General features: G+C 34.7%; 1 protein-coding gene across 7 annotated transcripts in view; it reads left to right on the plus strand.

The window, feature by feature from the left end:
• The window catches only part of LOC114279193 (ARM repeat superfamily protein), a 30,281-nt gene that overhangs the window by 637 nt on the left and 15,137 nt on the right, over positions 1 to 14,507 (plus strand). For all 7 annotated transcript variants that reach the window (XM_082920901.1, XM_082920898.1, XM_082920900.1 and 4 more), the window contains exons 2-5: positions 624 to 1,437; positions 1,884 to 2,078; positions 2,169 to 2,271; positions 12,645 to 13,279. In XM_082920901.1, coding sequence (XP_082777027.1) covers positions 787 to 1,437; positions 1,884 to 2,078; positions 2,169 to 2,271; positions 12,645 to 13,279 — 1,584 coding nt within the window. In that variant the 5' untranslated portion in view covers positions 624 to 786. The remainder of the gene's footprint in view (positions 1 to 623; positions 1,438 to 1,883; positions 2,079 to 2,168; positions 2,272 to 12,644; positions 13,280 to 14,507) is intronic.

The raw sequence follows: 14,507 nt of genomic DNA on the forward strand, positions 1-14,507 counted from the left end.
CTGCAGAAGTCTAAATGTGTGATCTTTGAGTGAACTGAACTCTCAAATCTGGAACCCTTTGTGACCACTACTATTGTCATGTTGCTGCTTTCAGTTATATGTTTATAATCACCTCGAAAATAATGCTGCGTTCATTGCTTATGCCTTTTATGCATCCATTCTCAGATTAGATTCATGTTGTCTCTTGGTGCCTCGTTTTTCACCTATTTCTCCACTAATTTGTTCAACACAGTTGTTTGGTTGGTGAGAATATTGATAGGAAACCTTTGTTTGGTTGGTAAGCAAATTGATAGGAAAGAACATGTAATTTTGATTACCATGAAAACTTTGATTACCCAAAAAGAGATAATAAAATAAATCAACTTAGAAAAGAAAAGTGCAGTAGTTGTCTAAGGTTAAGCAGATAGGATTTTTTATTCCTAATTTAACCGAGTGCCTACAAACTACTCAGCTAAAGATTTTTTTAGAAATCAAATGGGCCAACATTTCTTTTTAAGGGTTTTGATTCTTATATTATTTCTTTATATGTGAATGTTTACTGCTATAGCCAACTTTAGCTATTGCCATTTATGGGATTTTAATATTGCCTCAAAACAAAATTTTGACAATTTCGTTATTGCCAGACATGATTTGAGCGTCATTGCTTCAACCATGCAGTCATTGGTTGCCATACAGAGGTTTGATGTGCACAATCTTTACGTATTGAATGTACTTTTTTTGGATGGAAGTTCAGAATTTAGGACATAAGATTCCACGATATTCAGGGTTAGTATAAGGGTACATAAGATGAAGACACATGCATATTTAAAAGCAAAAGGAACTACTAGGGTTAACCATCAGCAGGAGATGTTTGAGCTTAAACAGCGAGTGGTCTTTGCTCTAAACAAGCTTGCAGACAGGGACACACACCAGATTGGGGTTGAGGAGCTTGAAAAAACAATCGAATGTTTAAATCCAGATGGGGTTGCACCATTCCTGTCTTGCATATTAGATACTGATTCTGAGCAGAAGAGTGCAGTTCGTAAGGAATGTATTAGGCTGATGGGTTTAGTAGTTGCATTTCATGAGGGCCATATTGCTCCACACCTTGGAAAGATGATTGCTAGCATCGTCAAACGACTCAAGGATCCAGATTCTGTTGTGAGGGACGCATGTGTGGAAACGGTTGGTGTTTTGGCTTCTAAATTGAGCAATGGTCAGGGTGAAAATGATGGAGCTTTTGTTGCAATAGTGAAGCCTCTTTTTGAAGCCTTGGGTGAACAAAATAAGCAGGTGCAATCTGGTGCTGGGTTGTGCTTAGCTCGGGCCATTGACAGTACCAACGATCCGCCAGTGTCAATTTTGCAGAGGATGTTGACCAGAACCATTAAGTTGCTTAAGAATCCACACTTCATGGCAAAACCTGCAGTCATTGAACTGAATAGAAGTATTATTCAGGTCAGTTTGTCCCTGTTGCAAAGCAGTGCTGTCTGATTTGCCTGCATTTTCCATGTTTTTGTATTTTGCTCACTGAGTGTTATGGTAAGTTCAGCCTAGTCAATTATGTCGTGAAATAAATAAAGAACTCTTTTGATATATTTGCTCTGAAGTTGCTAGATCCATAATATAAGTTAACGAACTGACTACATTATAAAATGTAAGTTTCTATTCACTGCATGTTAAAGTGTGATCTGCAGCATTTGAAATAAAAATGGAAAAAAAAGAGAGAAAAGTTTTGGACATTGGATCTTTGCTGAATAGTTAGTATAGATTCTGAAAGCAATTAACAGGTAAATTTACTTATTTAGTAATTTCAAACTTTAATTCCTGCTTGGTGTAGATGGCAAAATGTTAATTTCTTCTCTAGTTATTCAGTCAAGAAATAAACCTCTTGATTGTTTCAGGCAGGGGGTGCCCCAACACAATGTACTTTATCTGCTGCAATCAGCAGCATCCAAGAAGCTCTCAAGAATAGTGATTGGTCAACACGCAAAGCTGCTTCTTTATCATTAGGTGAAATCGCTTCAAGTGGTGGATCTGTCTTTAGTTTTTTCAAGGCTTCCTGCATCCGTTGTCTTGAATCATGTCGGTTTGACAAGGTTGGTGTTACTCAGTATAAAAATCTGTGATATTTCTTTCCTTGTGAATGCTTAAGTTGGATCCATTGGGTGCTTTTGTATTTAATATAGGTGAAACCAGTTAGGGACACAGTTCTGCAGGCTTTACATCTTTGGAGAAGGCTTCCAGGGCCTGATACACCTGAACCTTCTGAAGCTGGATCTTCTATTAAAGGTTTGGTAGCTGGTCCTCTATTGCTAATGTTCCAAATTAGTTCGTCAAATTCGCTAACGTAATTTGTCTTCCTTGATGCTTGTTTTATTTCTGAACTTTGTACGTCTGTTACCAATGAAATTCTGTGCATCATTCAGTTTTTTGACATGGCGCTTAACTTATATGCGGCGGTAGTTCTTTTTGACCAGTCAAAATTATTATATTGCTTGTATTACCCTTGGGATTATTTGATGGGACCAGAAACCTAAAAATTGATTAATTGGGTTCTAGACATTATAGGATGTATCTTGATACTGTGTGATGCCAAGGTTCAAGTCCCATCACCAATCTAAAATAATAAATAAATAAATACTATTAACTAATGTATGCAGCTAATCACAATGAATATAATGGTATGGGAAATTTGAGGTAATGTATCAAAGGCAATAGACAGTTTGAGGTAGGTGATAATAACCAAACCAAATCGAGTCTTGTGTCCCAATTAATTGGGGTCGGCTATATGAATCATTTTTCACCATTCCACTTTGTCAAAGGCTATATGCTTATCTAATTTGAGTAAATTGATATCTCTTTAACTACATATCAGTCCAGTTTAGGTTTTCTCCTCCCTTAACATTTTTACTTGTAGTGATTATATCACTCTACCTCCCCATGTCATTTATATACTCGATTAAATTAGATAAAGGTCTGTTGGATTAATAGGGGATGGGATCTAGCAAGGTCAAAGACTAAAGAGGCTTATGGTTAGTGGAAACGGTATTGAAGCTGAAAGGTATCTAAATTCTTTGGTATTTAATCACACTATCTTTTGAGAGGTGTCTTCCATTTAAGTAGTTTTGGCTTCTAAATGTTTATTTATTTTTTATTTTTAATTTTTTTTTTACCTGTTTGATTCTGTAAATAGCTTGAAATGATGATTTGGAGTTCCTTACATGCCTACTGAAAGGGCTAGGTTGCGCTATTTGGTGATTGAATTGAACAACTTGGCAAACTCAATCCAACAATTCTTTGTCCCAATTATTTGGGGTCAGCTATGTGGATCCATTTTTGTCACTTGATCCATTTGGGGTTGGCTCAATCCAAGTTCTCCTTGGAGCATTTATCTATTTTATTTAATTTTTTTGATCACGGTCCTCATAGATCAAATAAATCCTTCTTACATGTATGCTAAGTGGTCTGCGATGCACATGACCATATCTTGAGAATTGACTTTCTCTCATCTTAATATCTTATCTTCAATTAGTGTCACTCATAAATCATTTGTTTATTTTTATATTTTCTTTTTACTGTTGAGATGAAAAATAAAGAGATTAGAAGAATGAGATGGCTTAAACCTTAGGGTTACCTCATCTAACTATTTAAATTAAATAAATGCAACATTTCATTGACAACAGATTCATTGGATGATGATGCTTAGACCCAAGGTTTTTCTAACTTATGCTTTAATCAAATCAACTCACAAGTAGTATATACCATAGTTCTATATTCAGACTCGACATTTGATTGGGCCAACAATTTATTTCTTACTCTTCCATGACACCAAATGATTGCCAACAAATACACAATACAAGTGGTTGACCTCCTATTACATGGAGATCTAGCACAATTGGCATCAGTATAACCTTGGATTTGAATGTGACCATGATTCTGGATTACTAAACCACAGCCAGACACACTTTTGAGATATCTCAAAACCCTCAACATCCCAATGACAGGTTCAAGGAGCATCTAAAAATTGACTTACCGTACTTGCTGCAAAAGTGATGTATGTCCCTGTAACAGCAAAATAATTTTGCCAACCAATTGTTTATATTGCCCTGATTTGCCATCTTCTAACAACTTACCCTTATTTTCCATAAACGTGGTGTTGGGGTTCATAGGAAAGTCTAGGTTTAGAGCCGAACATCTCACTTATCCTTATTTTCCATATTTCACTTAAGAAAACAAGAACATATGTTTGAGACAAAGAGGTTCCATGACATGACCTGCCACTTCAATGCTCAAGAAATATCTCAGTTGTCCTAAATCTTTGGTATGAAATTTATTCTATAGAAAGAACTTAATGCCTGAATAACATCACAATCATCACCGTTAATCACAATATCATCCACATATACAATCAACAATATCTTTCCAACTGCACTCTGTAATGATGTACCACATGTCTAAAAACCAAAGTAAATCACATCACTAACTATTCCATGCCAAGTAGGGATGTAATCGGTTCGGGACAGTCGGTGTTTAGGTGAAATTTTGCACCGAACCGATAATGTCGGTTTTTTTTATATTGAAAATTAATACAGACCAAATTTTTTATCAAACCTTACCAAATCACACTGATTCAAACGGTTCGGCTCAATGCGATTTAATCGGTTTAACTGCTTTCAAAATTGAGTCATTTTTTAAATTTGTAGTATAATAAATAATTTATATAAAAATATTAAATTAGTCATTTGTACACAATTTTAACCATATCTAATCTAACCATCCACAAAAATACAAACAAAAAAATTAATAAATTCTAAGGCTTGAAGCTTTTACTGAATTAGGATTAGAAACAAAATATAATCTAAAAGAACCAAAGTCTTGACATCAAAACAAAACCAAAACTTAAAACAATCATCCCATAAGTCTAAACCAAAAGTCTATCAAATAGAGTAAAAAAAAAAAAAAAATGAAGGCATTGTAGTAGCAAAAGTTGACTCAAACACATCAGTGGCAAACCAGCAGCTTATCACATTGTCAATGTCTATTGTTAAACCTGAAATATTTAAGAAAAAAAGAAACAATTAGCTGAATCAACTAAAAGTGAAACTAAGTCAAGAGAAAAATAAATTAAATATGTTATTAACAATTAAAAATTAAGTCAAGAGAAAAATAAATTAACTTCACATGTCATAAGACCATCTCCAACGGTGAACCAAACCTGGCATCAAATTTAAAATTTGGTGAAAAAGCCACTTTTTTAAGCTCCAACGTTTTCACCAAAACGATATCAAATCCAGAATTCAGCAAAAATGGTACCAAACTGAGTGCAGGCGAAGCATTTCACCAAATCACTGTTCTTAACCGTTGGGATGAGACGAACGGGTCGACCATCCGGTTGACCAACCGGTTAACCAACCGGTCGCCCCGGAGAAAGTTCAGACAGTTCACAAAAAGGTTGAAACCAGTCAAAAAAAAAAAAAAAAAAAAAATTTTGCCTAGGTGGTCGACCACCCGGTCGACCACCAAAAGTTCAAAAAGTTCAAAAAAAAAGGTTCAAACCGGTAAAAAAAAAAAAAAAAAAAATATTTTGCCGTTACCGGTTGACCGGCCGGTCGACCGGCCGGTCAACCAACCGGTTGCCCAGCGCAAATTTGATGAAACGGATTTGATGTTGAACCGTTGGAGCGCGAAGTATCAAATTAAGGAAATGACCCGTTTCTGACTCAGATTTGGTGAAACATTTGGTACACCGTTGGAGATGCTCTAAGTACCTAATTCAATATTTTCATCTTCTTCCACAAAATCCATAGAATCTCGAAGGCTAATAGAAGTAGATGAGGAACGAAGCCAATTTTATGTACAAATCAAAGCCTTCACCATGGTTGGAGACATATAACTGCGAAAAGGATCAAGAACACGACCTCCAGTGCTAAATGTAGATTCTGAAGCTACAGTAGACACAAGAATCGCAAGAACAATTCGTGCAACTTGGGAAATAATCGGATATCTAGTAGCATTATTCTTCCACCAAAGCAATGCATTAAAATTCTCACTGTCAGCTTAAAAGCTCTTAGCCAATTTTTTATCAACCTCTGATTTACGTGCCATACCATCTTTCTCCTCTAAGTGTTTCTTAAGTTGAAATTTCAACATAGCACGAACATCTTGCCCCTCTCTCAGATTCATTTCATTTGGTGCACTACCAATCTGATATTGTACAATATTACTTGCCTCATTAACAACATGCCAATCATACAACTTAACCAATGCATCCTTCACTTTTTTGGACATTTCTTTTGCCATAACAGGATCAAACATTTGGCCAAACCAATACTTAAGAGATTTCAACTTATAACGAGGATCAAGAACCACTGCAACAAACAACATTTTCATCTTATCAAGGTTTCTGCAATATTTATCAAATTTTAATTTCATGTCCACCGCCATTGAACTTGGAAATGAATCTTCCTTTGCACATAATTGATCAATGCTGTTTTTAATTAAAACAAACTTCATAAAGAAAGCATTAGAAGTAATATGCAAAGAACCAGAAAATCGCATGGTTGCATCATAAAAGATTTTTAAGAAATTCACAAATAACCTGATTTTGTTCCAATCATCGTCAAGTGCAGTACCCCAAACCTTTCTTTTCCCATTCACTTTCCCATTATTGTCGTCCCAATCCCCAATCCTGTCCTCATTACCAATCTCTCCCAAACTAGTGACAAAACTCAAATCTTCATCTTCTACCCTTTCAAAAGCTTTTTGAAAATTTTCAGCCCTTTCCAACATCATGTAAGTGGAATTCCCCCTCGTAGGGACATCTAAGCAAAGTAAACTTTTACTCACAATTCCTTCTTTCTTGGCACATAGCTTAAATGTTGCAAACCGAGATGGAGAGGATTTGACATACCTCACAGCAATGCGCACTTTCACAATTGACTTATCTAAGTCACGCAAACCATCACACACTATAAGATTCAAAATATGACCACAACATCTCATGTAAAATAGTAGTCTTTCTATTCTTAGTCTTCTTTTTCAAAAACTGAATCAAACCACTATTAGAACTTGCATTATCTACTGTCATGGTTAGTATCTTATCAATGCCCCAATCAAGCAGACACATTTCAATCTTCCCACCAAGTGTTTCACCCTTGTGATTTTCCACTAAACAAAAATTCAGAATTCTTTTATGTAGTTTCCAATCATTGTCAATAAAGTGAGCTGTGAGACACATGTAGTTTAGATTTTGCAATGATGTCCATGCATTTGTTGTTAAGCAAATGCGTTGACCTCTTAGAGCACTTTTTAACTTACTCTTTTCATTCACGAAAATTTTGAAACAATCTTTTGCAATTGTAACACGGCATGGGATTTTCGGTCACCTAGGTTGAACAACATGCATAAAATGACAAAACCCTTCACCCTCCACAAATCTAAATGGTAACTCATCAATAATCAACATTTTAGCTAAAGCAGTTCTACAAGCATCAACACTGAACTTAACAGTAACAAGTTGTCTACTAGTTTCCCCATCCCCTGTGTTCTGTGTAGATTGGAAAGCTAATGTTTTTTTGGGTATTATCCTGTAGCCTAAGTGGATATTTCTTGCATTGTGATTCCAAATGAGTTAACATAGATCTAGTTCCATTCTATTTGGGGTCACATGCATAAGTAATTTGACAGTAATTACATTCAGCTCTAGGCTTTCCATCCTTGGTTTTTATCTCAGTAAAATGGCCCCAAACCATTGACCTTTTCCTGGAGCCACGAGTTCCAACATTAAACTTCTCACATGCCTTGGGTGGTCTTGCTGAGGAATGGACTATTGCTTCTCCAATGGGAGTCCCATCAATAGTTTGGGTGTGGGGATGGGATTCAGAGGCTAAATCAATAATGACAGCATCTACACAAGCCATAGAAAAAAGAAAAAAAAAAGAGTTAGGATTCTAAAAACACAATTAAATTAGGGGAGGGCAGTAAAACATATACTGAAAAAAAAAGAGAGAAACATACATAGAGATAGAGAAGAAGAAAATACAAAGAGATCACAAACCTTCTATGACATCCTTCGATTAGGAGAGATGAAGAGTCTCATAGAGAGGAGAGTGCTTCACAAAAAGAAAGATAAGAACTGATTTTTTTTGTTGTTGTCGTGAAGAATAGTGATAAGTTTAAGATTGGGATGGTAAGGTTAATAAAGGGTTTTGGTGATTGGTGCATAGTGTTATAGTGTTATGAAAATGTGTGTGATAGTTGACAATGCTATCACACGATTCCTTTGGGGATACCAACAGCTAGTTCTTGGAAGTGTATGAGATCTTGAAAAAGTTTAATTGACATGTATGTTTTCTATTCCATTAGGGAGTGGCAGTCTGGCATATACACTTTGAGAAGTGTAATGGTTGATGTTTTATTTCCTTAGCTATGTCAATGGTGCAAGACTTGTGTGATGACTACACCCTTTGGTGGCAGTAAATATCTTTTCATGGGGAAGACAAATTGGCAGTGTTATTCATTATATATTTAATATATATTATATGTATATATATTTGGTCGGTTTCGGTACAAATCGGTGTATAGTATATCAAACCTAGTACCGAACCGAAAACTGGAAAAAATTAATTTCCAAAACCGAATAGATCAATTCTTATTAAAAAACCGACCAAATATGACCGGTTTGATCCAGTTCAATCGGTTTAGTCAATGTTTTTGGTTTTTCTTACATCCCTAATACCAAGCGTGAGGAGATTGAGTCCATAAAATGACTTTTCCAAATAACACACTAACACTAACTCTTCTAAGCAACAAACTTGAGAGGTTGTTCTATATAAACCTCATGGAGATTACCATGTAAGAATGCATTCTTCACATCCAATAGATGTAAAGTCCAATGAAATGTGGCAACAAGGGAGATAAAAAGAAGAACAAGAGCAATCTTCACCACAAGTGAGAAAGTCTCAAAGTAGTCAAGATCGTAAACTGGTTGACCGTATCACTAGGATGGATTTTGACCTCATACACCCATTGACATCCTACAATTGATTTGCCTAGAGGACGAGGCATTAAGTCTCAAGTATCATTTTGTTTCAAGACTAGCATTCCATCTTCCATGGCTTTCTTCCAACCAGAATTAGATAGACTCTCTGTGACAGAGTTAGAAATAGGAATAGAAGATATTGTGGCAACAAACAAGGAAAAAGAAGGGGGATAAATGTGGACATACAGAACAAAAGAAGATTAGAAGAATGAGAAAGCTTAAACCTTTTGGTTAGTTCCCATAACTATTTAAAATAAATAAATGCAACATTACATTGACATAAATACCCTCAACAGTAATATTGGCCATCTATCTCAATAAGCTCATTTAAGCTGCATTCATTTTTTGAACTTGTTTTTATTAGCCACCCAACATTAAGTACCATAAATCATAGCATGTCTTAAAGCAGGCAATTAAAAATTGCAACACACAGTGCTTTTGATGCACTCCATCTTTTTTTTATCCTTCCCTAATTTTGTGGGCCATGTTTTCGCGAATCTCTGTCTTTATGAATAATTGACCAGAAATATCGAAAATGATCACTCTTAGGTATCTCATATCCATCAAGTTTTGCTCTACCTACATTCCTGTTTCTAGTTTGCTAATGATAACTCCAACTATTCTTAGTCCTTTGTCCTACTTAGCCTAAACCCTTTAGGCCCCGTTTGTTTTGGGAGATAGAATGGAGGGGATTGATAGTGAGGGGATTAATAGTGAGGGGATTGTTAGTGAGGGGATTGATACTGAGGAGTTGTTAAATTATTTTTATATAAAATAATAAAACAAATAAAAAAATATAAAAAAATAAACATTATATTTAAAAAAAAATTTCCAATATATAAAAAATAAAAAAAATAAAAAAATTTCTAATCCCCTCACTATTTTTCTAATACCATTTCTACCTCCTCCTTATCAATCCCCCTTCCTCATCCTTACTAATACCAAGGGATTACTAGTCCCCTCCCTATCTCTCAAAACAAACACTCCATTCTCAATCCCCTCCTCACTATCAAACCCAATCCCCTCCCCATAACCCCAAACAAACGGGGCCTTAGATTCTAAAGTATCTCTCCACAACTCTAATTTAAAGTTTACTACTATTATTTGGTGGACTAAAGTTATGTCATCTACAAATAGCGTACACTAGGGATATCCTCTTGAATGTTCATCATAAGTTAATCTAAAAATAATGCTTAAAAGTTCGCACTGAGTTTTTTTTTTAACATAAACCTATTGTCATTGGAAATTTACTTGTTTCTCCCTAACAATGCATTTTATAAGTCAATAAACACCTTTGAATGTAAGGTCAACAATCACCGGTGACTGGTTGTACCAGCCTTAGAGCTCGGAGTTTGTGATGTTATACCACAGACCGAAGCCACTCAATTCCCTTGATCTTTATGAATACCCAATCTTTTAATTTTTGAACAATCAACATCACATGTGAAACACTAGTTTTCAGTCTGAAAGAGCAACAAGCTTTAATAGACTAAAGTGCTCACGTTTTATGGACCAATCTTGTACACAGTTGTTAGTCATTTGAATTTTAGCTCAAAATAATGTAATGTCTTTTATTTGTTTTTTGACTTGGAGTTTCATTTTTAATGGATAACAAAAACTTATAAAAGGAAAAATCGAGGTAGAATAAGGTTTCTCTACACGAGGACTTCAAGGAAAAGATGCTAAATTGCAGACCAAAGCATGCATAGTTGTTAATTCGGGACATGTATTGAGTATCGTTTTTCTGAATCATGTATCGTATTGTATCATGTATCATAATATTTTTTTAGTATCTTTAAAAGTAGGTAGGAAAATAAATGTAGCTATTTAAAAAAAAAAAAAAAAAAAACTTGCGTAAACAAAACACTAAACAATGTATAATTCTTAAAATTACAAAAAAGGTTGAAGAAGATATGAATGCATCGATACTTGATGCATACAAAATGTTATCCTCAAATCAATTTTACCCTCAATTTTTTCTCATTCTTAGTAATTGTGTGTATTATATTTTTCATATTGTCTTCACTCACCATTTAAGTTTTAATAGTTAGTTTACAATTTTTAAGTTCTCAAATAGCTTATCTATAGTAGAAAGTTTTATGCTTTAACGGGCGTAAGTAGGCATAAATCAATAGCACAAGATACTTAATACCATCCAAGTACATATTTGTCAAAAAAGTAGAACCCCCCAACCCCCCCCCCCCCCCCCCCCCCCCCCCCAAAAAAAAAAAAAAAAAAAAAAATCGCCCCTTCTCATTGCAAAAATATTAATTTTTAATGTCAATGAAAATTTCTAAAAATATTAATTTATATAAAGTTAAGTGTGTGTTTGGTTTCAGTTTTATGAATTCAGTTATTTGAAAATTGAGTTTTTGTTTTTCGTATTTTTTTGTTTTTAGTGAATATTTTTAAATTGTTAAGCATTTTTTTTTTTTTTTTACTTTTTTAGATACACCTTACTTAGATGTATCTAAAAAATAAATTATTTGTGAAAAAATATTTTGAAAAATTAATAAATACACAAAAATATAAAAAATGTATTGAATTTTCGTATATATATATATTTTTTTGTATTTAGTGAATTTTTTAAAGATTTTTTTTTCACGAAAATTATACTTTTTAAGTGTATTTATGTTAGGTGTGTCTAAAAATTTTAAAAATTGCTTAAAATATTTAAAAAATTCAGTAAAAACAAAAAAATACGGAAAACAAGAGAGTATAATTTTTTGAAAAGTGTTTTCAAAAAACTTGAAACAAACATGGTTTTTTTTTTTTTTTTTTAATTTGTTTTTTAAAATTGCTAAAGAAATTGAAGTATTCATGTATCCTATGTATTGTAAGATACATTTAACTTAAGATATGCATTGGTGATATGTATCGATTTGTCTTTGAAAATAACAAATCGTAAGTTATGTATCGTGAATTGTAAGATACTGACAACACTTGTACATGACTTAAGTTTTTGTAATCACAACATTGTCTTTAAACCTGAACTTTCCAGTTATTCAACTTTGCATGGGTTCAAACCTGTCAAACCCTTAACAGTTATATGTATTCACCATCAATGTTATGCTATTTTGCAACTTTAAGGAACTGCATCTTCTTCAGATTGAAGTGCAGGAAGACTACTTCAATCAATCATTTTCTTTGTTTTGTTCTGTTTTCCAAATTTATTTATGCCTTCCAGTACTGTCAGCTATGGTGCACAAAGTTTTCAATGAAGGTGTGGGAAACTGGATTACGAGTTTTTCTCTCCCCCCTCTTTTTTTGCAGTTTTGAGCTCCTTAAGTATATTTAGGAATGTGCTGGTCTGAACTTCCTGAGACAATTTGTGAAATTAATTAAAGAGTTTTCATTTTGTTGGTTTCTTTTTCAGTTTGAAATAAAATTCCTTAGGTAATTTCTGTGATAGAAAACCTTCTAGTCATGTCAAAATGAAAAACCTTCTAGTTCTTGTACCAAAATGAAAAAGAAAAATCTTCTAGTGCTTTGCAAGTTCCTTCTTCTATTATGTGGGCATATTCGCTGATTTGTACCTTCCAACCTTTTTTTAATTGCATGGTATTTTAAGTTTCTTTGTTTGATGGTGTTATCTTTATCTAATCATATATATATCCTGCAGAAAATTTTTGTGGAGGTGATAATTGTAGTGCAAATGAGTCTGGATGGAAGGATGCCTTGCTTACAAAAGTGGGTACCAGCTCAATTAAGAAAAGACTTCCTCTCTCTGTGAGAAAAACATGCCAAAGCTATGTGGATAATCCACAACATTCTAAAGCAAATGATTGGCATATAGAAATTGCAGTTCCAAAAACTCCCAATGTTTCTTTAGCAGATGTTCAAAATGACGAATCTGAGGGTAGTTCTGTTACTAAGACATTTGAAAGAGTGAGTGCTGATATCACAATTGGTCAAGACATTGGATATGAATATGTATCAATGGATGACAGACAGGATTGTTCTTCTGTGTCTAACATTATTACCGATAACTTTGAAACCAAATTTGTGACGAAGGAAGTTGGTTTGGTGAAGCAAATGGCAACAAATCAGAGGTTTGCAGCTGAAGAAATTAGTAGTGAAGAACAAAGGTACTCAGTTAAGATGCAGGATCGCAGGAGTCTTGATTCCACAGTCTCAGAATCGAATTCCCAGGCCATGCGTCAATGTTGTTCGCAAACAGTGAATGAAATGGCTTCCATTCAAAAGCAGCTTTTGGAGATTGAAAATAAACAGTCAAACTTAATGGATCTGTTAAAGGTAATTACTCTGGGTCCCTTGAATATTTATAGGTTGAAAACTTCTTCATTAAGTAGACTTTTGCACACATACTGATGCACATTATGAGATCTGTCTAGTCTCATTCACCCCAAACAAAGGCAGGGTAGTGATCGGCCAGTAGTTATAGGCTACCAATGGCCTAACTACACAATTCCGTAATACTACTCCCATAGAAAATTGGGGGTAAAATCATTATATATAGCGGAAGTTTTAAAATTCTTACCCTCCTTAATCTCACAACATCCATTTAGAACCATGGTTGTTAAAATCGCGATCTGGATCGTACGATCCTACGATCCTATTTTGCTAAAACGATCCAGATCGTTGTAGGATCGATGTTATAATAGGATCGCAAGTAGGATCGTGTAGGATTGCATGGGATCGTGTAGAATCGCATGGGATCGTAGGTAGGATCGCAAGTAGGATCGTAAATTTTTTGATTTTTCACCTTATTTTTAATATGTATCATTTTAATTTTAATTTTTATCTTTTTTTTTTAATAGAAAGTAGGATCTTACGATCCTCGATCCGATCCACCAGACCCTCTCACCGATCCTACTTAGGATCCCGATTTTAACAACCTTGATTCTTGTATTACAAAAACATAATTGAATATACAGAAACATTCAGAAATCTTACATGATATTCGAGCCAAGTGCGAAACCCTAGTAGAAATCGCAACTGGTTCTCTGGTTCTGAGCTTTAGTTCGATCAAAGTTCTCTTTGATTCTGTTCTGGTTCTGTTCTCTAGATTTTATTGATTCCACGACCTATTTAGTTCACCACCCATCATTATGATCGAGTTCACCTTTTGCTCTTGTGCGACTCATCTGAGTTCAAACCACAACCTGTCATCTCACGACCCACCTGATTCACTTCATGACTTTGCATCATAGCCCATTTGGTTCGACCCTCCTTGTTCCCTCTAACTCATGACTCATTTGGTTTGCATCGCAAAGTTCTCTGGTTTGAAGTTCTACTTGTTCGACACCTTTTTGTGGTCTCGGAGTCGCAATTGACATCGCGATCAGCATTTGCCTTCGTTGTATCGAAACCTACCTAGTTCGCGACTTGTTTCCTTTGTTGCTGACTTGGTTCTGGACGTGTGACGCTCGCTCGATCTCTCTCACTTTGATTTGTCTTCATCTGGTTCTGGACATACGAAGCACATTGAGATTAATTATCACTTTGGTCGTTAGAATTTGTA

This window comes from Camellia sinensis, chromosome 3 (genome assembly GCF_055761805.1).
Source record: "Camellia sinensis isolate YWXY chromosome 3, ASM5576180v1, whole genome shotgun sequence".
NCBI lineage: Eukaryota > Viridiplantae > Streptophyta > Magnoliopsida > Ericales > Theaceae > Camellia > Camellia sinensis.